This window comes from Schistocerca gregaria, chromosome 2 (genome assembly GCF_023897955.1).
Source record: "Schistocerca gregaria isolate iqSchGreg1 chromosome 2, iqSchGreg1.2, whole genome shotgun sequence".
Taxonomy (NCBI): Eukaryota; Metazoa; Arthropoda; class Insecta; order Orthoptera; family Acrididae; genus Schistocerca; species Schistocerca gregaria.
Genome location: NC_064921.1, coordinates 781,854,901 through 781,882,446, shown reverse-complemented (window position 1 = coordinate 781,882,446; position 27,546 = coordinate 781,854,901). Strand labels below are relative to the sequence as shown.

The window sequence follows — 27,546 nt, the reverse complement described above, 5'->3', positions numbered from 1 at the left end:
TTCCCGTTTCACGGAATTTATTCACTAATTTGTGAACTGCATCACGACTCGGAACTCGAACACGTTTAAACTTCTGTTCAAACAATCTCAGAAAAGTTCGAGCGGACTCTGTACAAGCATACGAATATTGAGTTAATCACTCTTGCCATTGTGGCGTTCGTAAACTTCACTGTTACACTCGTGATGCCTGTTTCACTGCTAACAGTATCACTGGCCGACAAGGCGCGTATGTCTGTATGGCCTTCAGGCTGTTGTTGTTGTGGTCTTCAGTCCAGGGACTGGTTTGATGCAGCTCTCCAAGCTACTCCATCCTGTGCGAGCTTCTTCATCTCCGAGTAACTGCTGTAACCTACATCCTTCTGAATCTGCTTAGTGTATTTATCTCTTGGTCTACCTCTACGATTTTTACCCTCCACGATTTCTTTCAGTACTAAATTGGTGATCCCTTGATGCCTCAGAACGTGTCCTACCAAGGGGTCTAATCTTTTAATCAGGCTGTGCCACAATTTCCTCTTCTCCCCCAATTCTGTTCACTACCACCTCATTAGTTACTTGGTCTACCCATCTAATCTTCAGCATTCTTCTGTAGCACAGTATTTCGAAAGCTTCTATTCTCTTCTTGTCTAAACTAGTTCTTGTCCATCTTTCACTCCTATACATGGCTACACTTCATGCAAATACTTCCAGAAAAGACTTCCTGACACTTGAATCTATACTCGATGTTAACAAATTTCTCTTCTGCAGAAATGCTTTCCTTACCATAGCCAGTCTACATTGTATATCCTCCCTACTTCGACCATCATCACCTATTTTGCTCCCAAAATAGGAAAACTCCTTTACTACTTTAAGTATCTCATTTTCTAATCTAATTCCCTCAGCATCATCTGACTTTATTCGACTACATTCCATTATCCTCGTTTTGCTTTTGTTGATGTTCATCTGATATCCTCCTTTCAAGAAACTCTCCATTCCATTCAACTGCTCTTCCGGGTCCTTTGCTGTGCCTGACAGGATTACAATGTCATCGGGAAACCTCAAAGTTTTTATTTCTTCTTCGTGGATTTTAATTCCTATTCCATTTTTTTCCTGTACTGCTTGCTGGATATACAGATTGAATAATATCGGGGATGGGGTACAACCCTGTCTCCCTCCCTTCTCAACCACTACTTCCCTTTCATGCCCCTCGACTCTTATAACTGCCATCTGGTTTCTGTACAGATTGTAAATAGCCTTTCGCTCCCTGTATTTTACCCCTGCAACCTTCAGAATTTGAAAGAGCGTATTCTAGTCGACATTGTCAAAAGCTTTCTCCAAGTCTACAAATGCTAGAAACGTCGGTTTGCCTTTCCTTAATCTGTTTTCTAAGATAAGTCGTAGGGTCAATATTTCTCGCGTGTTCCAACATTTCTACGGAATCCAAACTGATCTTCCCGAGTTCGGCTTCTACCAGTTTTTCCATTCGTCCGTAAAGAATTCGTGTCAATATTTTGCTCCCATGAAATATTAGACTGATAGTTCTGTAATGTTCACACCTGTGAGCACCTGCTTTCTTTGGGATTGGAATTATTATATTCTTCTCGAAGTCTGAGTGTATCTCGGCTGTCTCATACATCTTGCTCACCAGATGGTACAGTTTTGTCATGGCTGGCTCTCCCAAGAGTATCAGTAGTTCTCATGGAATGTTGTCTTTTCCCGCGGCCTTTGTTCGACTAAAGTCCACAAAAAAAAAAAAAAAAAAAAAAAAAAAACAGACAGGGCATAGTGCGGTCCCGCGGGACCCATTCGAACGGCAGGCGCGGTTTACGTTGCGGGCCTGTAATACCGCCGCTCATCAGGTAAATGGAACACCCTCCTTTGCCGATCTGAGCACAATGAAAACACGGATACGAGCAGCGCTTTTTTCTGAAAAACGTTTGAAGGTACTCAGACATTCGATATAATGGAGCGAAAATTACTTATAACTGAAACATGGAATACCACCCGTCCGCTTTTAGCCATGAAGTCATCAACAGGTCGAATTCATGCAGACGTTCGTTCACTGCATTTCACACACAGTTTCAGAGCTCAGGTTTACAGCTTCACTTTCGTCATCCACTGATGTTGAGCTTCCTGGCTTTTCACTCGGACACGAATTATTGACAGTTTTTGATTTTTTTAGATGCAGGAGAACAAGTAAAATAGTTGGTTGTTTTCTGCTCATCTCTCACCTCCAACTTAACTTATAAGCAGCAACGAAAGACGGGACACACTGCAAAACACCGCACAACCGACAAGAAGGGAACAGCAAAACGGAACAACAAAACAAAGATGGCAATGAATCACGTAGGATCATGGTAGCTAGAGAGAGCCTGTATGCCTACACAGGCTCTCTAATGGTAGCGGGACCATAGAGACATCTGTCGGTAGTTCGGCGTTTGAGCGTACGCATATCCGTTTAGCACTACCATCGCCCACTATTAGCGGGCGATGGCACTACGTGCTTGTCGGACTGGCTGCCAGCGATTCAGTTAACGAGAACGCTTGCCGCAGCTTCGAAATGCTTGAAACAGTCAATGACATCGCTGTTCCCACCAAAAATTGCACTGGTATCGCTCGTATTGCAATTTCCAACACGAAAAAATGAAATAAAAAATTAACGTCCGTGAAATCTTTGGCACTCTTCCAAGTTCTCAACATCGAAAAAAAAAAAACTTTGTTGACGAGAAAGTTTAGGGGTACGCATCCCCCAGCGTTCCCCCAGAAAAACTGCACTGGATACGAGTATCCGCTGCCGACGTTTGTCGACCAATCAGCGTGAGGAAGCGACAGTGCGTAAATTGAACAAAGTGAATACAGAGGAAGATGAGGTTCCACGTGTACGGACGTCCTGGAAGGCACGAGCGAGCGAGAGGAAGCGCGTCTTCCCGCAGTACGCAAGCGGTGCGGCCAGGAAGCGGAAGGCGCTTGGGAGAGGGAAGGAGGAGGCCGCTTCGAGACCGGCGTGTGCTGCCGCGGCGACATTCGAGTGGCGGCGGCTGCCGAACAGGGAGCTGACGAGGCCGAAGCCAGTGGAGCGGCGGCGAGAGGCGGGCAGTGGAGAGGAGGGGGAGGGAGATAAGCAGGTAGCAGCAGCAGCAGCTGGCCGGAGCGCGCACCTGCAGGCCAGGTACAGAGGCGCCACGCATCCAGCCATGTGGCCGCCCGGCGAGCAGCAGCAGCAGCACGTAGTCATGGCCGCGCCGCCCGACGGCGAGGGCCTCGTCGCCACCGCCACCGCCAGCGTCAACGCCAACTCCGTCGACGAGCTGACGGACCGCTTGCTGCCGCTGGCTCTGGCCCGGAAGCTCAGGTAAAAAGTGGCCCGACACCCGCCCGTCTGTCTGCGTCGCCGGAGCAGCTACACGTGCTCTCACGGAGTCTACTTCCGCTGTGCGATAACAGCTCCGCACTTTGCGCCGTGCTGCGCTGTCAAGACTCCACGCTCTGAGACTTCCTTTGCGTTTCCAGCGATACACTGTGTGGTCTAGTAAAGCAAAAAACGGTGGTCTATTTCTCGTAGCGCTATCTTACAAATCACGCGAAGCAGTTGGACACACTGATTGACAGCGAGTAGTGCACTATGCGACATACCTGTTTCCTTTGACCAGAGACGTCATCATCGGCACCTTTTTATTTATTTTTAGTGAAGTTTGTGTTAACAGGCTGACATACTGGGTGTCTCTCGTACGGGTCGTCGGCAGATATTAGCAGTTTCACCGGAGTATGAATTAAAGAACGACTTCTGTTCTTACTTTAAGAATTCTCCGCAATATTGAGAGTGGTAGTGATGTTCAGTCCCAATGCGGCACTGTTAAGTGGGGCGTTCCCCAAGGGTCGGTGCTGGGGCCACTGCTGTTTCTTATTTATATAAATGATATGCCTTCTAGTATTACAGGTGATTCAAAAGTATTTCTGTTTGCTGACGACACCAGCTTGGTAGTGAAGGATCTTGTGTGTAATATTGAAACAGTATCAAATAATGTAGTTCATGAAATAAGTTCGTGGCTTGTGGGAAAATTATTTGATGCTAAATCACAGTAAGACACAGTTTTTGCAGTTTCTAACTCACAATTCGACAAGAACCGATATTTTGATCAGACAGAATGGGCATATTATAAGCGAGACGGAACAGTTCAAGATCCTAGGCGTTCGGATAGATAGTAAGCTGTTGTGGAAAGCCCTTGTTCAGGATCTTGTTCAGAAACTAAATGCTACTTTATTTACCATTAGAACAGTATCTGAAATAAGTCACAGTTGAATACGCTTATGTCGTATTGTATTATTTTTTGGGGTAATTCTTCTGATGCAAAAATGGTATTTTTCGCTCAAAAACGGGCTGTTCGAGCTATATGTGGTGTAAGTTCGAGAACCTCTTGTCTACCCCTGATCAATAGTCTGGGAATTCTGACATTGCCCTCACAGTACAGCAGCTTTCACTCAGTTAATACTAGGCTTGACTCTTGTGCAGAAAGGAGTGCAGTATTCTGCTGCATCCATTTTCAATAAGGTACCACAAGAATTCAAAAATCTTAGGAGTAGTCCAAACACTTTTAAGTCTAAACTGAAGAGTTTCCTCATGGCTCACTCCTTCTATTCTGTCGAGGAGCTCCTGGAAGAGCTGAAAAATTAAGCAAATTCATGTTACATTGTTGATTTTCTTTATTTAAACTTACGATTTGTCGCCTGAATATGTTTCTTATACTTCATTTTATCTGTTTCTACAATCGCGTTATAATTTCATGTATTCACTCGTTCCATGACCATGGAGACTTCTCCTTACTTTGGTCCCACGGAACAATAAATAAATAAATAAATAAACAAAACTTCAGCCACAACTTTACGTGTTTCATTAAGTACACGATGCTTTTCGGACCCTGTGGGTCCATCATGAGGAGTAATTTGTATTAATACAGGCTTTATTTTTTTCTCTTGAATGAGGTGAATTGCTTCAATCCGGAACCGCGCGCCTGCTACAGCCGCAGGTTCGAATCCTGCCTCGGGCATGGATGTGTGTGATGTCCTTAGGTTAGTTAGATTTAAGTACTTCTAAGTTCTAGGGGGCTGATGACCCCAGATGTTACGTCCTACAGTGCTTAGAGCCATTTGAGGTCAAATGCATATTCCTGTCACGAAAAAGTTTGATGTTAGGTTATGAATTTCCTAAGTCAACCACAGAAAACATGTGCGAAAGAGTGGAAAAGTAAGTTGGTAAGTTCACACTGTTCATCTTTTCCACTATGTCGCACATATTTTCCGCGTTTGACTTACGAAATTCACTACCGAACATAAAACATTTTCGTGACAGGCATATGCATTTCATCTCATTCAATAGAAACCTGCGGCTGTAGCAGGCGCGCGGTTCCGGATTGAAGCAATTCACCTCATTCAAGAGAAAAAAATAAAGCATGTATTAAGACGAATTACACTTAATGATGAACCCACAGGGTCCGAAATGTATCGTGTACTTAATAAAAGAAGAACAGTTGTGACTGAAGTCGTTTTTTAATTCATATCTCCAGTGTATTAAATACAGTCACGTTTGAAGCTGCGAAATATGGATAGAATTAAATTAGCAATTTCGTGTTTGTAACGTGTAACTGGTGTCAGCCCAAGCAAATACTGCTCGTACAGTGTTTCATGCGACGCCCAGCCATCGACCGAATGCGTCTGTTTGCTTCCCCTTTCAAAGAAAATGATTTTTAAATCGGAGTTTTATTTATTCATTCGATAAGACTCTACCAGATTAAACATTTTTGAAATGTGACTGCCAACAACCGTTAAGTAACGTTGTTTATTTGAACCATCAGCTGTTTTTATTGTAAACGAACATTCTATTGGTTTCGGTCTTCGACCATCTTCACGGATGAAGAGTTAATACGGTTTAAGTCACCATACTGCATTAGTCGTACCTTAAAATGTGTAGTGGCATGCCATGAATGTAAATATATGACACAGCACTTTAAAAGCTCTGTATACATGTAGTATTCGGGAGTTTGCTTTTAAAGCAGAGCAGTACTGCTCTGTATACATGTGGTATTCTTATATTTGCTTTTAGAGTCCCGTGTCATCTATTCACATTCATGGCATGCACTACATATTTTAGGTAATGACTAATGCAATATGGTGGCTTAAACCATTTTAACCCTTCATCCGTGAAGATGCTCCAAGACCGAAGCCGGTGGAATTTGGGTTGAAAATAAAAACAGCTGATGGTTCAAATACGCATTTGATACGCTACCAGATTACTCTAGCTTGATATTCGTTTTCGTGCAGCCAGCACGCGCCAGGGAGGTTTGGTCGCTGTTCCAGTGCTCGCTTTTGCTCGTATCTTACTATCCTGGTTAATACAGAGCGGTAAAACGAATATCGCACTAGACTAATTATGGACCGCTCTGTCGAATAGGCACGTAATATTTCGCTTTAAAAATAATTTTGGTTGTAACGCGAAACAAACCGAAGTGACAGGCAGCAATCGTTTGGGTTGTCTCCAGCTGCACAGTGAACGCAAACACGAAATTGCAGATACCTTCCGAAACAGCAGAGAAAACGGCTTCTTAAGAGAGGCGCGAAATATAACGTAGTCCGAAGCCTAGCTTAGCTTCGAAGATGATGGATAATTTGGTTATCAGTTGATAAAGCCATCCAATGTGTCATGGTAGCTTTAACTGATCTCATCTTTAAATCTAGATTATGCCGGAGCAGATTATGTGTGCGATGTTAAGCGATTTTCGAAGTAAACGAAGCCAGAAGTCCTTTATTATGGTTAGAATGAATATTTTCGCTTGTTGTTGTTGTGGTCTTCAGTCCTGAGACTGGTTTGATGCAGCTCTCCATGCTACTCTATCCTGTGCAAGCTTCTTCATCTCCCAGTTCCTACTGGAGCCTACACCCTTCTGAATCTGCTTAGTGTATTCATCTCTTGGTCTCCCTCTATGTTTTTTACCCTCCACGCTGCCCTCCAATACTAAATTGGTGATCCATCGATGTCTCAGAACATGTCCTACCAACCGATCCCTTCTTCTAGTCAAGTTGTGCCACAAGCTCCTCTTCTCCCCAATTCTATTCAATACCTCCTCATTAGTTATGTGATCAACCCATCTAATCTTCAGCATTCTTCTGTAGCACAACATTTCGAAAGCTTCTATTCTCTACCTGTCTAAATTATTTATCGTCCACGTTTCACTTCCATACATGGCTACACTACATACAAATACTTTCAGAAACGACTTCCTGACATTTAAATCTATACTCGATGTTAACAAATTTTTCTTCTTCAGAAACGCTTTTCTTGCCATTGCCAGTCTATATTTTATACCCTCTCTACTTCGACGATCATCAGTTATTTTGCTCCCCAAATAGCAAAACTCCTTTACTACGTTAAGTGTCTCATTTCCTCATCTAATTCCCTCAGCATCGCCCGATTTAATTCGACTACATTTTCGCTTAGAATACTCTATTATACATGCGATTCATGGTTTATCCAGGGGTTCCCGACAAAATTTTGTCGAGGACCCCCTCATCGAGCATGATTGGTACCTTGTCATATCACAGTATCACGTACCTAACAAAGCCAAAGTAAGAGTGTTTTTATACGTTTTCTATTTTTGGTACTTAGAAAAAACATTGACATATTCATTATTTAAAAATATTGAGCTTAAAACTTTTTCAATTTAGCCATCTTTGTTGTTGTTAAATTTTTGATTATTGTACTAAACCTTTGTCTACAAATCTGGGTGTTTAGTGTAACAAACTCCTTAAAAAAAAATAGTGTGCTAGTGTCAGTTGGCTCTGGGAAGATGCTAGACGCAGGAGTTAGCGTTCGCTACAGCTCTGCCCATGCAGGAAGCGGCCAAAACAAAATAATCTGCTATCATACGAAAGATATTTAATATATTTTTTATTCTAATAGCATCTTGCGGACCCCTCTGGCATAGCTCGCAGACCCCTGGGGGTCCGCAGACCACCTGATGGGAACCACCGGTTTATCGCGCTCACAGCGGTATATAAATTCGTTCTTCTGCTGTAACAGCGTTGGGGACAAGATTCGTCTGATTATATATTTTGACCTTCCGGAAAATGAGAACCATCGTCAGGAAAAAAAAAAAACTGAACGAAAAACATAAAAACAAAAAATTGGACAACCTGTGTTCTCAGCTTGCGTAAGTAATGCAGTAAGTAGTCTTTCCGGTGTGACGTATACCGTCGCTAGATAGCAGATTCCGGTACTGATAAGTCTCTTTTGAGATTACTGTCTCGGTTGTGCATTAACGCGGATAATCGCCCATTTGTAGATGGGCAACGCAGACAGACACCAATTTTTAAGCTTTTTTAAATTGTTATTTCGGAGTCTTTTCATGTCACAATATCTACCATCCTGCGCATCATCATTATGTGCTTTCTTCGTGAGCACTCCATTTGAGTTTAACTCATTCGCTGTGCACGAAGCTTATTTATTTTTGTGCACGAGCATTAAATGATTACCTTCTCCCAGAAAACCCCTATTTCCTCCCAGTATCGACGCCCTCAAAAATCCACATATTCTCGCGAGGATACCGATATTTTGATAATTAACATACTCGTGGTTGTATGGCGTCGTACTCTCGCTGGCGTGATTAGCCAGTGCTAACGTGTGACAACGTCACCGGTCAAAACGGACGCGCCGTATCTGTACTTCCCACCTGTATGTGTACTGTTAATCCGGGTGTGCACTACTTATCACGGGTGTATGTGTGTGTGCGCGCGCTGTTAATCGCCTTCTGTGTACTTACCACTCGTCCGCCCTGTTCGCAAATGGCTGACATGTGGCGCGTGCGATTTCGGCGACGCGATAACTGCTCCGCAAGGTCGGCCAAACTGGCGACTCGCTCTCCGCCAATTAACTAGCTGTGTGTGTAGTCTGCGGCCTGATGCTGCCCGCTGTTCCCGCTCTGGGGCGGGCCCGTATAGCGCGACTGCTGCCAAACATCAGCGGCTTGCGCCTCTTCCGGTATGGCAAAGCGCTTCGCGAACTTCAGTCTGCCGCCTTCGTCTTCGCTTGGAGAAAGATATTCTGTGCACGTCAAATAACTGTGCGGTCATCATCGCCTGCAACGTTGCTCTGCAGTACGCACTTAGCCGGAAATTTTCCGCTGACTGGCAATTAGTGTTTCCACGAGCAGTGTGTTGGACGCGAAGTTAATGAATGTGTCGCGTCTGTGGAAATGCCGCTAATTAGTGGCGAGGTGCTGTCGATTGTAGCGCGGATAATTTCGTTGCCGCTGGAGTAAAAGCCATTTTAGTGCACCTTCAGTGTCAGTTAAATAGCATCAGCAGTCATCAAACATAGTGATAACTCAGGAAATGGATATCTTAACTACCCGTTGACCAGTGCTTACTGTAGTGTCTTGTGCCGCAAGGGGGAGGGTGTTGTTCTGGGCGTCCAGTATCCTTTTCCACAACACAAATGCACACGTGGATTAACACGAATCTTCATTTACATGAACATTTACTTAACTGGAATAGGGTCGATGTGTTGGGATGAAGTTCATCAGTAACTCTTGCAGACAATACTGGTAATGTTGCTTTTGCATCCCGCCTGGAAGGCGGCGCTTGGGTAGGAGAAGGAGCAGGAAAAATACGTCGGTACTGCAGTGAGTTCAAAATGGTTTACTGGTGCGAGAAACAATACATAACTTTCTACAGATGCGAAGTCTTCGACTCGTCGTATGGAGAGCAAACTGAAGCTAAGTTGCCTGGCTGTCTGCACCCGATGAAAAGCCGCGAAGCAGTCAAGGAAGTTGGTAGAACTCGCCAGTACCGGCTAGAGGGCGCTGTCTGAGAAGTACAAGTCCCACTATAGTTAAATGGTTCAAATGGATCTAAGCACTATGGGACTTAACATCTGAGGTCAACAGTCCCCTAGAACTTAGACCTACTTAAACCTAACTAACCTATGGACATCACACACATCCATGCCCGAGGCTGGATTCGAACCTGTGACCGTAGCAGCAGTGAGGTTCCGGACTGAAGCGCCTAGAACCGCTTGTCCACAGAGGCCGGCCCACTATAGTCACTGATCTGATCGCTAGATGCTGTCGGAGCCTGTGGCGTGGACTGCGAATATGCTGACAGACTCCAAACTGTAAGAGTGAGTCAGTGTGGCCCTCCGGACAGGGGACGGCCTAAATGCTTGATGTCGAGAGGGCGTTGGCGGCGTGTTGCTTGCTTGCTTGCGTGCGTGCGTGTGTGTGTGTGTGTGTGTGTGTGTGTGTGTGTGTGTGTGTGTTGTTGATAGGCGCGCTTGAGCCAGCGAATCTTAGTTTCAGCTTTGCCAAATGGTGTGCTAGCGACAGCTTAGGCCAGCACACTTATTTGTAACAGGTCGCGCTGGTATTTTAAATATCATCAGTAGTTGCGGAATACTTCATTGTAGAAGTAAGTGCTACGACGGGTGGTTATGCATTCGACAGTTGCAGCACAAGAAGGCATAAAAATATATTTTGTGTGTCTCACATGAGTCGAGCGTCAGTCCAGTGGTTGAAACACAGACTGAAGGCCATTTCGCAAATTTCTCAGTGTGCAGGTGCTAGGACGAAGATGCTACAATTGTAACTGTTAAAAATGTAGTTTCTTATAATGAAGGTGTTAAGGCTACCGGTATTAAAAATGTAATTCCAGTAACAATTTCATACTGCGCCGGCCGGTGTGGCCGAGCGGTTCTAGGCGCTTCAGTCTGGAACCGCGCGACCGCTACGGTCGCAGATTCGAATCCTGCCTCGAGCATAGATGTGTGTGATGTCCGTATGTTAGTTCTATGGGACTGCTGACCTCAGATGTTAAGTCCCATAGTACTCAGAGCCATTTGAACCATTTGAATTTCATACTGCGTAATAGTTTCCAAGCGTGAGAAACATTGTCCGCCCTTGTTGTATCCACTGGTTTTATTTCAGTCTGCTTCTCGTAAGCATCTTTCGAATTCGTTAGGTTAATTTGGTGGAGGGGACCAAACAGCGACGTCATCCGTCCCATTGGATTAGGGAAGGATGAGGAAGGAAGTCGACTGTGGCCTAACCAGCTCGGCATTTGCCGGGAGCGATTTAGGGAAATCACGGAAAACCTAAATCCGGATGGCCGGCGCGGGTTTGAACCATCGTCCTCCTGAATGCCAGTCCAGTGCTCTAACCACTGCTCCACGTCGCTTGGTTTCGAATTCGTCACACGATTAAATGCACGTAATTGTTTTCAACATGACGAACAATAAAGATGTTGAATAGAGCTCTGTGTAAACAGAGACACAAGTTTACCAAGAGGCTGATTGTGGGCCAGTAATAAGAACGCGTAGCTGTCATTCGACAGGTAATAATTGACCCTTGAATATTGTATAATCCTGAAATCAAGTTAATTACAGTTTGCACCGCTTGTATAAACTAGCACTTTCTCCCAGCATGCTGGCGAAACAGGCGATATTACAACCGCAGAAACATTTTGTCGCCCACTCGAAGACAACTTTAGATAAAATTCTTCTCTTATCGATGGTGGACGATGAAAACCGTGCACCTCCAGCTGTCTGTGGAAACTTCGTGATTACAGTGACCAGTAACCTCCATTATCAAGGACAGGTCTGAAAGTGCATGGATTTCTACAATCTGTCAATAACTAGGCTTCTATTGTATTGTGACATATGTAGCAATATTTTCTCTCTGTCTCTCTCTCTCTCTCTCTCTCTCTCTCTCTCTCTCTCTCTCTCTCTCTCACACACACACACACACACACACACACACACACACACACAGTGTTTTTGTATCTCGTGTAAAATTTAACACAGAGGAGTTAAGAGGTTTTCATGACCTACCGTCTTTATGTAGATAGACCTTATGACGTCATTGACTCCCAAGAATAAAGCTGTAGCTGTCCAATTATATCGTGTGTACGACACAGGGCCACAGATCTGTACCCACGCAGCCGGTCAGTCGTGCACTGTGGACCTTCGCTTATCGCGATAGTCTTATCAATGTCTCCGGCCTTTTAGATACTTAACCTGGAATAACGGAATATTTCCACGAAATACCAGCCATGATAGTTGATATTAGTTGGAAACAGCCCTTCCAAAATAACACATGGAATGAAGAAGACTTGGTTTATTCGCTTATAAATGAGGATACTGCGATACGCCACGACAGGATAACACGGTCTTTTTAATGTTCCAGTTCCGGGTTTCACGACGGAACGTTCTGCGTCTTTTCCGTAGTGTGTCTTTCAGCATTACCATCATTACTTCCTAGAGTTAGTGCGTTTCACTAAATGTACACTACTGGCCATTAAAATTGCTACAGACGTGAAATTTAACCGACAGGAAGAAGATGCTGTGATATGCAAATGATTAGCTTTTCAGAGCATTCACACAAGGTTGGCGCCGGTGGCGGCACCTACAACGTGCTGACATGAGGAAAGTTTCCAACTGATTCCTCATACAGAAACAGCAGTTGACCGGCGTTGCCTGGTGAAACGTTGTTGTGATGCCTCGTGTAAGGAGGAGAATTGCGTACCATCGCGCTTCCGACTTTGATAAAGGTCGGGTTGTAGCCTATCGCGATTGCGGTTTATCGTATCGCGACATTGCTGCTCGCATTTGTCGACATCCAATGACTGTTAGCAGAATATAGAATCGGTGGGTTCCGGAGGGTAATACGGAACGCCATGCTGGACCCCAACGACCTCGTATCACTAGCAGTCGAGATGACAGGCGTCTTAACCGCATGGCAGTAGCGGATCGTGCAGCCACGTCTCGATCCCTGAGTCAACAGATGGGGACGTTTGCAAGACAACAACCATATGCACGAACGGTTTGCAGCAGCATGGACTATCAGCTCGGAGACCATGGCTGTGGTTATCCTTGACGCTGCATCACAGACAGGAGCGCCTCCGATGGTGTACTCGACGACGAACCTGGGTGCTCGAATGGCAAAACGTCATTTTTTTTTTCGGATGAATCCAGGTTATGTTTACAGCATCATGATGGTCGCATTCGTGTTTGGCGACATCGCGGTCAACGCACATTGGAAGCGTGTATTCGTCATCGCCATACTGGCGTATCACCCGGCGTGGTGGTATGGGGGTGTCGCATTGACGGGACTTTGAACATTGGACGTTACATTTCAGATGTGTTACGACCCGTGGCTATACCCTTCATTCGATCCCTGCGAAACCCTACATTTCAGAAGGAAATGCACGACCGCTTGTTGCAGGTCCTGTACGGGTCTTTCTGGATACAGAAAATGTTCGACTGCTGCCCTGGCCAGGACATTCTTCAGATCTCTCACCAATTGAAAACGTCTGGTCAATGGTGGCCGAGCAACTGGCTCGTCGCAATATGCCAGTCACTACTCTTGATGAACTGTGTTATCGTGTTGAAGCTGCATGCGCAGCTGTACCTGTACACGACATCCAAGCTCTGTTTGACTCAATGCCCAGACGTACCAAGGCCGTTATTATCGCCAGAGGTGGTTGTTGTGGGTACTGGTTTCTCAGGATCTAAGCACCCAAATTGCGTGAAAATTTAATCATATTTCAATTCTAGTGTAATATATTTGTCCAATGAATACCCGTTTATCATCTGCATTTCTTCTTGGTATAGCAATTTTAATGGCCAGTAGTGTATTATGTTTGTGTGAAGGCATTTAAATTTTTGTTTGTGTAATTATTTGGCTGTGTATCCCTGAGTGTCGCGAAGAAAACACCATTTCTGAAAAAAAAAACCCGGTTTGTTGGGGGATTTTTAAAGAGATAACAAGTTTATAGAATTACGTTGGTTCAAAGCTCAGTGTGTAGCTGCTGAGAGACTGCTTTTCAGGCGTACTGCTTATGCAATGAAACAGTCTGTCTGGTGGGAACATAAGCGTGATACGAGGCCATTTGAATAAGCGTATGTTAATGGACGGGCAGTTACGTCTTCTGTGCCAGCCGCTTGTCACCCAGACGGAACTCCCCCACCCCCACTCTCGCGTCTCGGCTTTATAGCCATGTACGAACCTCTCACCTGGCCGTGGGGCAGGACCGGCCTCCGTGGCTATGCGTACGAACGTCCCTCTATTTGCACCGCCGCCGCCGGACAGGGTCTCGCTTGCACCTCCGCCAAGCACGGCCGGATGACTTGCAAAGTGGCACGACCTTCCCTCTCGCACAGTGTAATTGTTGTGCGGCTGTGCTTTGTCCCACTCCGCCATTAGGACAATTGCCGGCACTAATAATCTCGCGGCCTCGCTTCCTGCCGGGAGGCCTCGTTCTCTTCCCTGCCGCACAATGGCGCTGGAGGCGAGATGCTGGTCATGGACCTTTGTCCCCAAAGACGTAGGTGTAAAGTAACGACCGAACCAAGTGCTTACGTTTTCTGGCAGCGGAGGAATCGCAGGAAGTGGCGTGACTTCGCGGAGGTATGGATTGTTTGCATCCGTTGCCAACATTATCTAGCAAACAACACAGCGCGCCGTAGCATTTTATTAGACACAGTGATTGAAATGATGATTCCAGTGTGCTGCCTACCCTGCGGGGCGGCATGGGTTAATTCGCCCCTCGCCCTTCTCTTCCAGCGGTCTGTATGACGTGGCAATCGCGTGCTTACGCTCCGAGCATCCCTCGCCAAAGAGTGACATGATATGTTCTTACTGGACTCGCATTCGGAAGATGGAGGGGTTCAAATGCGTTTCCGGCCCTCCAGATACCGGAGTTTTATGGACTCGCTTTACGTGATTCTAGATTGGTTTCTTTGAAAAGTGCATGGCCAATTTTCTTCGTACTACAAAGTTTGATCTTCGTTGCTAATGACCTTGTCTGGGGTTACCAAATGTCCTGCTTTTTATGGTTGTGTCGGGCCAGATACATAAAAATAAAGCCTGTTCGGCTTTTGTTGGGCATTTTAGCAACGAAGCAGAAACGCACAACTAAGGCTTATTCGAAGATAATGACGTAAATGTCCAATCAAAGTTCTCGCAATTTTAAGGCGATTATCAGAGACACACCAAAATTATGTGAAAGAGTTGAGGACAAACGTCAGTAACAGGTACCTTATTGCCAAAAATTACTTAAAATTCTGGATACGTAAGTTAAGCTCCCATTTAAAGCAGCTCCAGTGGATGACATTAGCTGCTGTTCCAATCCGGGAACAATGAGCAAAAACTTTAGATAATTCGTCTGCAAAAAATGTAAAATTGGATGACAGTAAATTCTTTATAATTAGTGGCATAATTTCACAAAATTCAAGTAAAAGAAAAATATACTCGGTCTTTAAAAAGCTTTAATCACATGCAAAGTGTACAACTCGTTTGAAATCACGGCGTAATGAAGAATTTTATTCTGAATTACTGAAATTTACAGACTATTATTTTCCAATTCCATGCCATAATGCCAACGTCGAAAGGCTGTCCTCTTTCATAAACGCCGAATGGACAAAGGGACACAATAAACTGCAAAACGACAAAGATGTTGTTGTTGCTGCTGCTGCCTAATTTAAAATTATTCTGTCAAAAGATCCACGAAACGATGTTTAAGAAAAATAACGTTTTTGATAATGTGGATTCAAAAAAGTAATGTTTATACGTAACTACACATTATTATTCTCTCTTTATGAGTCTGTTTCGAATGATCGAAGATAGTGAACATCTTTTTGTTATCCTTCTCGGAAGAAAAGATTGTTGTTTATTTTGTTTATTGAATTACTTTTAGTGTATTTTGACATAAAATTATCTTTGTAAGGAGACTGACCAATTAACATGACTGAGTACTTAGTTGCTATCACAACTACCGAATTATTTGGCTGTTTACTGACTTTTTTTAAGCAGTTTAAGTTTCATCTCGCAAAAAACTCACAGTAAGTGATCATTAATGAAAGATTGAGTACAAATTAATTGCTCTACACGCCGAGGCAGCAGCTTGAAGGCGACTGATCCTAACCAAAAGCGCAGTCAGCTGTTCGCGAACTACGGTCAGCTCCTCCTGCGTCAACATACAGCATGCACACATCCTACCTAGCCTAGCAAGACTAACTAAAGAAGTAAACTGTAAAAACAAGCAGTTCGAGGTTTGAAACTTGGTACCCTCTTGATGTGTCACCAATTGACACAGATGCGTTAATGAGCTATATAGTTGGCTGTTCAGTGAGCAATTACGCCTCTACCGTCTGAATGAATTTACCCTTACAAAAAGACGAGATTAAACATCTTAAACAGAAAAACACGCACGAAATTTAATAAATATACTACGACGAAAAACACAGAAAAGGATAAACTCTTAACTTGCCGCTCCGTAGTCGTATACCAGCCGAGAGCTGGAGCCTGACTGACTGCTTACTAAACGAACTGACGGTTGCTTTCAAAACAAAACAAATGAGCAGCTACTGCGCTACCGGCTGAATAAATTTACTACCAGTCTTCATTTCGTTCACCCTAATCGACGTTTATCGAAAGCATACAACTGTGTCATTCGTGGACTAAATAATAATAAAATAGTAATGCAACCAGTTACTATTTTTCACTGTTTATGTGAGCGATGGTTCTGTTTAGTGGAGGAGGCACAATGCCTTGCAACGTTAGTTAAAGAATAAAACATTGATTCTTTGTTGATAGCAGAACGTAATGTAAGGACAGTAGCACTATAATATAACATTAGTAAAAAATTAAAAAGCGATAATTTCATTTTTGGCAGAGTACGTAACATAAGACTGAAAAGACCTCATTAGTTGCAGATGACTAATTGGAGAAAAATAGTAGTTGTACTATCTATGTCATACAGCCACTTGAACAGCAGACTATAATACTAAGGTATATATTTTAATATTAATATTCTCTTGAAACACCATATTATTAAATACCATATCACCCAAACTGTTATTTATTATGATGGAGAAATTTCTGTGCATATTATTTAACGCAGACTAAATGAACCCACTGAAGACGGAAAAAGTTCTCCGAATCACGTTTTAGTACTAAAACAAGAAGAATAATTGTATTATATTCGTATATTAGGAAGTAAACAAATACAAAAAGAGCTGCAGCCACAAGATGATTATTCGTTTTAATTTTAACCATAAGCGTTTTATTTACATTTTAAGCATCGTCAGTGGACTTTACTTAATAGACATAATTTTCAAAAGTTTTTTTTTAAATTTAGGTTTTTGCATTAACATTTTTCTTCAGGTTGTAAACTTTCGGTTCGCGTGTCCCTGTTCCATTTTAATTTAATTTACAGTATTAATTTAAAAAAGGACCTCATTCTTTTCGCTTACGATTTTCACAGATATTTTTCCACTTCTTTGCCGCACTGAATGTGTTTGTTTTTTTTACACAGCCCAATAATTAGCTTTTGAAGAACATAAATGTACGTTTCATAGGTATGACAGATGGAAAATCTGTATACAGAGGTAAGCCAAAAAGCCAGATGTGAGTGTAGAAAAAAATAAAAAAATTAAGGAAGTGTCATATTTGTCACGGTTATCGTCATCGTCATCATCATCATCATCATCATTATTGAGTAGTTTTGGTAAGGCTGTTCTGTCGTTAGGGACCTAAAAATTGATTTTTCCCTTTTTCTGTGGTTTTGTCTCTGCTACGTTACCCTATGACTTTATAAATTAGTTTTGGAAGTGTATTATGGCCGGTGCTTTTAACCTGATTAGCCAGTTTATATGATGCGCTTAAATTTCTTCCAGTACGCTCTTCACATCATCAACTCTGGGTCTAGTATTTCCATTTCTCCAGCTGTTGAGTATCTCAAAATCGGCAATTGAAACCTATTTCAACCGACTGGATTCTTCGATTTTTCTTCTTCTCTCAAGGATCTATACTATAGTCCATAAAAAAGTTTAGAGAATGCCATAGTAGTAATAAAGTTTATCATAGTTCCATATGTGGCTTTGGCACTTACAGATGTTTTAATTCTGCCATGTAACGCACATAATTATTTAATTTTGAAGCCGAAATCTTTGGAATTGTCTGAATTTATGTGTTACTGTGGTATTTCTAACGTGGTCGGTAGGTCTGTCAGCCTCTGAAATTTTTTGCTGTTCACCGTTTCGCGGTGATGCTTCTATCTTTTCTGTACAGACACCTCAAAATTTGAAGTGGAAATAAATGCACAAGGAAAAAATGCAAGTCAATACTTTTAGCCACGGTGTCAGATAAGACTGTACTTAACCAGCCTGCATCACATAACTTTCACACGGCATTATTAACTGGGATAATATAGTAAATATGGAATATACACTCCTGGAAATTGAAATAAGAACACCGTGAATTCATTGTCCCAGGAAGGGGAAACTTTATTGACACATTCCTGGGGTCAGATACATCACATGATCACACTGACAGAACCACAGGCACATAGACACAGGCAACAGAGCATGCACAATGTCGGCACTAGTACAGTGTATATCCACCTTTCGCAGCAATGCAGGCTGCTATTCTCCCATGGAGACGATCGTAGAGATGCTGGATGTAGTCCTGTGGTACGGCTTGCCATGCCATTTCCACCTGGCACCTCAGTTGGACCAGCGTTCGTGCTGGACGTGCAGACCGCGTGGGACGACGCTTCATCCAGTCCCAAACATGCTCAATGGGGGACAGATCCGGAGATCTTGCTGGCCAGGGTAGTTGACTTACACCTTCTAGAGCACGTTGGGTGGCACGGGATACATGCGAACGTGCATTGTCCTGTTGGAACAGCAAGTTCCCTTGCCGGTCTAGGAATGGTAGAACGATGGGTTCGATGACGGTTTGGATGTACCGTGCACTATTCAGTGTCCCCTCGACGATCACCAGAGGTGTACGGCCAGTGTAGCAGATCGCTCCCCACACCATGATGCCGGGTGTTGGCCCTGTGTGCCTCGGTCGTATGCAGTCCTGATTGTGGCGCTCACCTGCACGGCGCCGAACACGCATACGACCATCATTGGCACCAAGGCAGAAGCGACTCTCATCGCTGAAGACGACACGTCTCCATTCGTCCCTCCATTCACGCCTGTCGCGACACCACTGGAGGCGGGCTGCACGATGTTGGGGCGTGAGCGGAAGACGGTCTAACGGTGTGCGGGACCGTAGCCCAGCTTCATGGAGACGGTTGCGAATGGTCCTCGCCGATACCCCAGGAGCAACAATGTCCCTAATTTGCTGGGAAGTGGCGGTGCGGTCCCCTACGGCACTGCGTAGGATCCTACGGTCTTGGCGTGCATCCGTGCGTCGCTGCGGTCCGGTCCCAGGTCGACGGGCACGTGCACCTTCCGCCGACCACTGGCGACAACATCGATGTACTGTGGAGACCTCACGCCCCACGTGTTGAGCAATTCGGCGGTACGTCCACCCGGCCTCCCGCATGCCCACTATACGCCCTCACTCAAAGTCCGTCAACTGCACATACGGTTCACGTCCACGCTGTCGCGACATGCTGCCAGTGTTAAAAGACTGCGATGGAGCTCCGTATGCCACGGCAAACTGGCTGACACTGACGGCGGCGGTGCACAAATGCTGCGCAGCTAGCGCCATTCGACGGCCAACACCGCGGTTCCTGGTGTGTCCGCTGTGCCGTGCGTGTGATCATTGCTTGTACAGCTCTCTCACAGTGTCCGGAGCAAGTATGGTGGGTCTGACACACCGGTGTCAATGTGTTCTTTTTTCCATTACCAGGAGTGTAGTAAAGACGTATCAACGGGCGAACTTACTCTTTGCAGGTGGCCTAGTTACAATAACATAATCAGAAAACGATTTAGAAAAGCCACACTACAGAAATAGAAGCTCTAAGTTAATTTTAATAAATGTTAAATTCACACTAGGTAAAGAAAAATTTGTAACAACATTGGAGATTGGGTGTCGTGAGAAGTTTCCAGCAGTCGCTTACTTTACCTCTGTGCTAATGAGTAGCTAAGAGTTTACTTATCTCACTCAGAACACAGAACCCGGCAGGATTTTAATATTCATCCTTCTTTCAAGGATTTCCCGAGCATCTGTGTTATGCTTTCTTACGGGCGACACCGGCTCTTACGATAGCAGCAGTGTGTCTCCGAATTTGTTCGATATCTGTGGTCGTGCTTACCTTGGTGTTTTTAAAAATATCGGGAATTCGATATTTGGATGTTTAAAAAGATGTCACTACCGGCCTCGAAATATCGAAAAAAATATCGATATACTGACGAGAACTCTGTTGACTTGCCGACCTATAAAAATAACTGCTGCACATTTTAAACAAACTACAGGTTGTAGATCTGTATATTTAAGTATTGATTGATTATTAGATATTCTGTACCTGAACAAGCTAGCTGTCTGCTTATGCCTCTTAGAACAAGAACTGAAAGGCAAACGATGCTCGTTCACGCTTGGCTATAACCACTTTACTAACAATGGTAACTGCATCTAAGTGGCACAATAAAAGGTGTCCGATGGGTCCGCCTGTCGGTTTCGTCACAAAATAGCAGGTTTGTGTGGGGCACTTCATGTCGACTTTCCTGTTTTTTTTTTTTTCTTTTTTTTTCATTTCTGTAAACGGGTGCGACCTGGTAGTTGTAGTATCAAAATTGCGTGATGAAGTTTGACGTTGCAGTTTATGTTGGTAGCGCGGAGTTCCGATTACGTCAGCATATCCCCTCACATGTCTCCGCCCACCACAGAAACTAATCTTCTCATTTAGATTATGGTCCTTTTTTTTCAACAACTTTTTTTACAGAATGCCGATGTGAAGAAACAGCATAAACAGCATACTAGTTACGTTAAAAATTGTTTCTCTACGTCGGAAATCTTGTTATTCCATTCACAACCTCTCTCTTCCCCCCCCTCCCCCGTGCAATCGGACTTCTTTGTGCCACCTATACTTGTTGCGCACAGTCAAAGAGAGAGACTTCTTCTCGCAATGAAGTAAAATTATGTTCTTCTTCGATTTCAAAAGCACTGTTTCATATATTTACCGAAAATTTCAAAAAAAGCTATTATGTGAAGTAAAAATATCGGGACTCGGTGTTGCAATTTCGATATCGATATATCGGGGGAATATATATATTCGATATATAACGATATTTTTTGGAAAAATAAAACAGCCCTACTGGAAACGCAGAAGCAATAATCGAGAATTGATTGCATTAAGAGTCTTGTATAAGATTTTCGTAAATAGCCTTTACGTAAATCTAGGAAAACGGACTCTCTCTCTTCCCTTGCGTCGTCTGTTGCTAGAGATCGTGTGAATGAAGCTAGCTCATCACACGAGTGGTGTTTTCTGAATACGTGATTACGGTGAGAGAGTGGTTTGTTTTCCTCCAGGAACGTCGTAACATATGACACTAGCGTATGCTTTGGGATACAGTAACAGACGTACTGCAGTCCTCTTCTTCTTCGGCGACCCACCCGTTTTCCTGCCACGAGGCGTTTCTTGTATTGAAGACGTCAAGGCCGAACATCATCGAATATATGCTGTGTAACCATAGGTTGGTGAGAGAAGCCCAAAAGGCTACTGCAGTCTCTCTAAGCTATGCGCATCGTAAAGGAAAACCGCCAGCGATGGAAAGTGAGCGACGTCCTGTCAGCTTATGGCCTCACATGTTTTCTCCGTTGTTTACAATCTGACAGGCGGCCTTGGGCTTTCTGCAGAGCCAGGGATGTCCACGAGCCTTCAGTGGTGGCAGCATCCTGTACTGCGCTTCGCAGTCACGTTGCACCGAAGCACTCGTGGTTGTTTAGTGCCAGTACGTCAGAGTTCCAATTTGTGGTAAAGACGCTGTTGATAAAGCACAGGGGGAGCACGATGTCTTTCTCTAGTTACAAAGATTTATTTCTAAGGAACTTCCCTATGTGCTTTGCTGCGAGTCGTAGTTCCACTCATAAAATATTTGTGGATACATTGATATATATGTTCTGATAGCTCAGATACAGGAATTTCCGCCATGAGTTGTGTTTCAACGACATGGTAAACTGCCGCAGTGGAGGATATTTGTTCGCCATTTCTGAGACGAAACCTTTGTAGACATGAGGTTCGGTAGAGAGAGTCCACCGTCATGGCCACCACATTCACCAGATATAACCATTCTTGACATTTTTTGTATGGTTACGTTAAGGATACAGGTGCACCGTTCAGATGTTCCTAATGTGCAAACTTTGACGACACAAATGCGAGATGCTGTACAGGCGATAACGGAGGATAGGTGGTAAAGACATGGAGATAATTTGAGAATCGCCCAGACGTTCCACGGGAAGTAAACGGAGCACATGTGAAAGTGTGTCCATAAAAAAAAGAGTAAAGCTACCATTTGCAACAATCCGCGTTATTGCATCTATCATAGTTCTTTAGAAATAATTTTTATGTGATCACGGAAAGAGTTTAGATCAAACCGTACACTGTATGTACCACAAACAGACAGGAACGATAGGGGGAGGTTATTTAGATCATATATCTTCGCATTACCTACGTATTTTTGTTTTGAAGACCATAGTGCTGGAGGTTAAGTATCCTTGCTTTAATAAGACAGGGAAATATGTTCTGGAAAACCAAAATGTTGCTTCCTCCCACGGTATCCAGTGAAATGACCATGAAAGTAAAATTACAGATATTCCAGTTCACAGTGAGGGTTACCAGCAAGGGTTCTTCCTGCGTACCATTCTCGACTGGAACAAAAAACTGAGGTATTTTACAATGAACAGAGTCTTTGCCTGTGACTCCGCCACAAACAGTAAGGTGGTGTGCCGAGAACAGATGTAGATGTAGACAGATGAGAACCCAGTTCGAAACTCTTTTCATGTACTCTTTACCATTGTGACTGGTGGGGTATGTGGTGGTCGGACTTTTTTCCCTGGTTGTTTTTTTTTCATGGTCGTTTTTATTCAAATCATTTTCCAAACAATCGAGGAATTAAAGTAAGAAGCGCCAGTTCTTGCCCTGCCTTCTAGCAAGTAATTTATGAAGCTTGTTACCTAGAAATGCAACAACATCGTCGTCTGGCAACACACACCTAGCCTTCTCCAGCGACTCTCACTGGCAGTTACCCATTCTTTTAACTACCATTGAAATTCTGGTGTGTAACGATGGGTCTAGTCTTAATATAAACTGACGAATGGGCTCAAGAGCCTTGTGGATAGCACTTAGACGTTGTGTTGAAGCATTCGTCTACATATGTGTACAGACTCCGGTCAGTAGTCGCGTTTTCATTTCCAGTTTTTGTACAGGATATTGCAACGTTACTCGATCGTTTGGTACGCCTACAGTTTCCAATATCTCACGCCCTTCCAGTCGGTGGTTTTGCGTTTACAACATCGAGGATTTCCCTTGTGGTGATCTCAACTGGGTGATAGCAGCGTTTTCCATCTACAGTGCTTCGGCAGCCACGTCTAAACATAAAACTCAGTAACAGAAAAGTAAATGGTGTTTACCGCTCGCTGGATGTGGTATAGTCTCCGTGAAAGTCATTCAGCTTTGCTGCGTTCTCGTCCTTCAACTAGAATGTTTTAACACACGCAAGAAACTCTGTTTTCGAAACATATTTCGCAGCGTCTGTTACACAGACCACTTGAAACAACAGTTAGGAGTTAATTAGTATAAAAGCTGTGTAACCGGTTGTTTCTCGCTGTGTTTGCTGAGAAAAGGAGAGTGGTATCGGAAGGAGTCCGCCGGTATGGCGAATACACTGCTGTCCGACATTAAAGCAACAAACAGAAGTTTTGGAAAGTTGCGTTTATTTTGTCACAGAACCGTACAAACAGGTGATTGTAAAGTAGAAACATTGTAAAGAACACAGAACGTAAACAACTGCAACATGCATAACGGTAGATAAAAATGTTCTTCGTTTTTTCCAACTTAATAGAATTGCACACACATTCCGACAGCTGTTTAATATGCTCGGTATGGGGTGTTAGCACCTCTGGCTACACTACAGGCCTGAGAACGACGGGGCATGCTGTGAATGATATGAATCTCTTGTTGAGGCAATAACACCTACTCTTACTGCAGAGCTGCTCGCAAGTCTCGGAGAGCGATGGGTGGATGCTGACGTAATGGAACCTGTGTGCCTAGTGCATGCTAGACGTGCGCTATGGGATTCATATCGAGGGAGCGAGCAAGCTCCAGGAAAAACATGAACCACTCGTGCTCCATGAGTTCCAACGTTATCGTCCATCAATACCAAGTCTGGGTCCACAGCACCTCTCAACAGCCGCGCATGAGGTCCCAAAAGCCTCATCACGATACCCGACAGCAGTTTTAGCTTTCCGATTCCCCGTACGATCTCTTGAAGAGGTTTTCAAGTGGTCAACATAATCCCTGGCCACACCATTAGGCATCCTCCTGGATATAGGTCTGTTTCCACAAAGTTTGGGTCCCGAAATCGTGTTCCACGTTCTCACCAGAAAAGAATCTGTCGCGATCCATTCTCCAGGCTAAATTGGGACACATCTGTGGAAAGAACATTGGCTCACTGTTCGACAGTCTAGGTAACAAGTTGACGACTATACTGTAGACGTTCCCTTCTGTGAAGATGCATAAGAGGTACACATACAGCAGCTCTCCGACAATAAAGGCCACACTTTCGAAGGTTTCTGTACACCGTTTATCTCGATCTAACACGTCCATTGGATGCTGGGAGGTCAGATGCCAATTGCCGTGCAGTACAAAAGCGGTACCGTCGTCCCCTTCCAGCCAAATAACGGTCCTCTCTTTCTGATGTCACACATGGTCGGTCCTGCCCTGCTCTTTGGGATACACTTTCGTTCTCTATAAACTTTCGTCACGTCCGAGAAACAACAGAAGGGTTCACATTAGGCCATCGGGCCACATCAGTTTGCGTCTGTCCGCTTCCATTCTTCCTAGGCCCTCCACCGTGGAGAATCTGGTAGGCGTCTTTTCTCTACCGTCCTACACCGTCTGTGACTGTGTACACGGCGATTGTGTAAATGGCAAGCAAGTCTGATAGGAGCCGTGATGTCATCGTTGCTGTGGTTTTCCGTTACCCCGAATGCCATCGTCCGTGCAGAACACGATGGTATGGACGTCTGTAGACAGTCTATATAACTATATCGTGAATTAGACACAGGAAGGGGAAATAGCGGTTTGTTGCTTTAATTTTGGATACCAGTGTAGTTGACGTTCGGTGCCAACACTAGTTAGTCAAACATTTTCCTCGGTAACGTGTGTGTTTCCCGTCATTTTATTGTAACGAATCGTAGCTAAAACGACGCGTTCCAATCCTCAGTTTGGTGATGCTTTGAAACAGCTTACATTCATACCACATACTCCGTGAGCAAGAAAACCCAACAGATACGATGTTTAACGCCGTACGGTATGGTGGCGCTCGTGTTCTGCTTGTGACGTAAAACGAATCGCAGCGCATTCACCACGCTCCTCTCCACGAGGCAAAAAAGCTGACATGCCAGATTGTTTCTTACACGCTACGCAGTGTAGTGAAACGTGGAATTCGGCGATGTGACGTCACGAGCAGTTTCGCATCCCGTGAGAGGATGGCTAAGTGTGTGCTGATGGTGCCTTTGTCATATGCACGCGGCATGCGAGCTAGATACGCGCTTCTTGCCCTGCTCTTCCCGTTAAGGCGACTAGGCTCCCTCACTAGCCCCCCCCCCTCCTCCCCCCTGTTCGTCGTACAATCTGGTCGGACTTCTCGTATATCACTGTGAGAGCCGTAGTTTGAAAACTGTTGTAGGGTGTTTTCATCTCGACATTTTTGCGGCCGGCCGCGGTGGCCGAGCGGTTCTAGGCGCTTCAGTCCGGAGCCGCGCGACTGCAACAGGCGCAGGTTCGAATCCGGCCTCGGGCATGGATGTGTGTGATGTCCTTAGGTTAGTTAGGTTTATGTAGTTCTAAGTTCTAGGGGACTGATGATCTCAGAAGTTAAGTTCCATAGTGCTCAGAGCCATTTGAACCATTTTTGGACATTTTTGCAGGAGAGCAAATGTAATGTCTCTTTTCTGCTGCGTTCTTTTTGCAGCTATTTGAAGCTGCAGAGCATCTCATCTCTGTAGAGGTGTCGTATCTTTGACAAAAGGTAAATATGGCATTCTTTAGAACGTCGTAGTACTTAAACACCGCCACTAGGACTGTTGATAAAATATCGTTATATTTACCAAAACATATCGATATACATCCGCGATATTTTTCACCTACATATCGATATCGAAATGGCTGTATCGAGTGCCGGTATTTTTATTTTATATTATATTTTTCGCAGTTTTCCGTAAATGTTGAAATCATTCTTTTGAAATTATAGTAGAACATAATTTTACTTTCGCTGTGTGTAGCAAGGACGTCTTATTAATTTTTGAGCTATCGTCACGTCTAGTCTTTACTTTCAACAAGTACAGACGACACAAAGAAGTCAGAATGCGCTGGCGGGCCAGGGGGGGGGGGGGGGCGCTATTAATGAAATTTTTCGAAAACATTTGCTGAAAATGATGAACAAAAATCTAAATGGCAAGATTGGTCTTTGCGGTGGACGGTGGCATGCTGAGAGAAAATGCTGAAGTAATCGGCGTTAGGCGCCACCAACAGAAACTGCAACGTTTAACTTCACCACTCAATTTTGACGCTACAACCCATACGCTGTTTCCTGAAACGAAAAAACAGAGAAGTCGACGTGTAGTGTTCCGGACCAATCCGATTTGTGGCTCTTAAATGCAGTTACCATTGTTAGCAAAGTGATTATTGCCAAGCACAGACGTGCATCGTTTTCCTTTCAATGCATCTCTAAGAGGGATAAGCAGGCTGCCATCTTGTTGATGTACAGAATACCCAATAATAAATCAATACTTAAATATACAGTTCTAAAATTGGCACTATATTTACAATGTCCAGCGACAGCTTTTTGGCAGATACGTCGATATTTTACGGTCGATGTATAAATAACTTATTCGATATATCGAGGACCGATAACGATATTTTATTAATTACAATACACCAGAGTACCAACCTTTTTATAAATGTCAACATTCCTACCTGCCAACCGGCTGGAAAGCAGAGGTTTTCATCAACAGTAAGAGTATACATTGGGAGAGTCTAGTTCACATGTTATCCTCAAACTTAAAATTAATATGCCCCTTATGTAAAATCATAAGAATAATTTAATTTTGGCTACGTGATGGTGTAGTGTGAGTTTTTAGCAAGTGATACCATGCAAGTGCACTTGCTCCCAATCGTTGGATACGTTGCTTTTTCAGATTTTTCAGTATTATCATAATAATGTTATAATACTGAAAAATCTAAAAATGCAGTAAATTCAGCAGCACTGCAGCGGCTGGGCAGACCGCAGAAGAAATCGAGGGCGAGTTTTTCTCACCTTCGACTGTCATTAAATCAAATGTTGGTGATTTCTGTATAAGTCTGAGCTCACGGAAGCAGAGTCCAATCAAGCGACCTTGTGCAGTACTATCTTCTCGCTTTATCGCATAAAGCACGGTATGTGTTAAACTGCGCGTGCTGATTACAGGCGAACTTGCGAGCCTACACGTAAAACTAACGTAGTGTCACAGTTCCTGTAAACACGTAAATGGGCGGAAAGGTCGGGTGATGCAGATGGAATTAGATTAGGAA

The 27,546-nt window shown here is 44.0% G+C and overlaps 1 protein-coding gene across 15 annotated transcripts in view; it reads left to right on the top strand.

The window, feature by feature from the left end:
* The window catches only part of LOC126335033 (NAD kinase-like), a 904,299-nt gene that overhangs the window by 731,666 nt on the left and 145,087 nt on the right, over nt 1-27,546 (top strand). The window contains exon 1 of one of the 15 annotated variants that reach the window (XM_049997884.1): nt 2,869-3,328. The exons of 12 other annotated variants lie outside the window; for them this stretch is intronic. In XM_049997884.1, the coding sequence (XP_049853841.1) occupies nt 3,171-3,328 (158 nt within the window). In that variant the 5' untranslated portion in view covers nt 2,869-3,170. Of the gene's footprint in view, nt 1-2,868; nt 3,329-8,901; nt 9,005-27,546 lie in introns of those variants that run through there. 2 more of the 15 variants (XM_049997893.1, XM_049997894.1) reach the window with 2 other exon arrangements.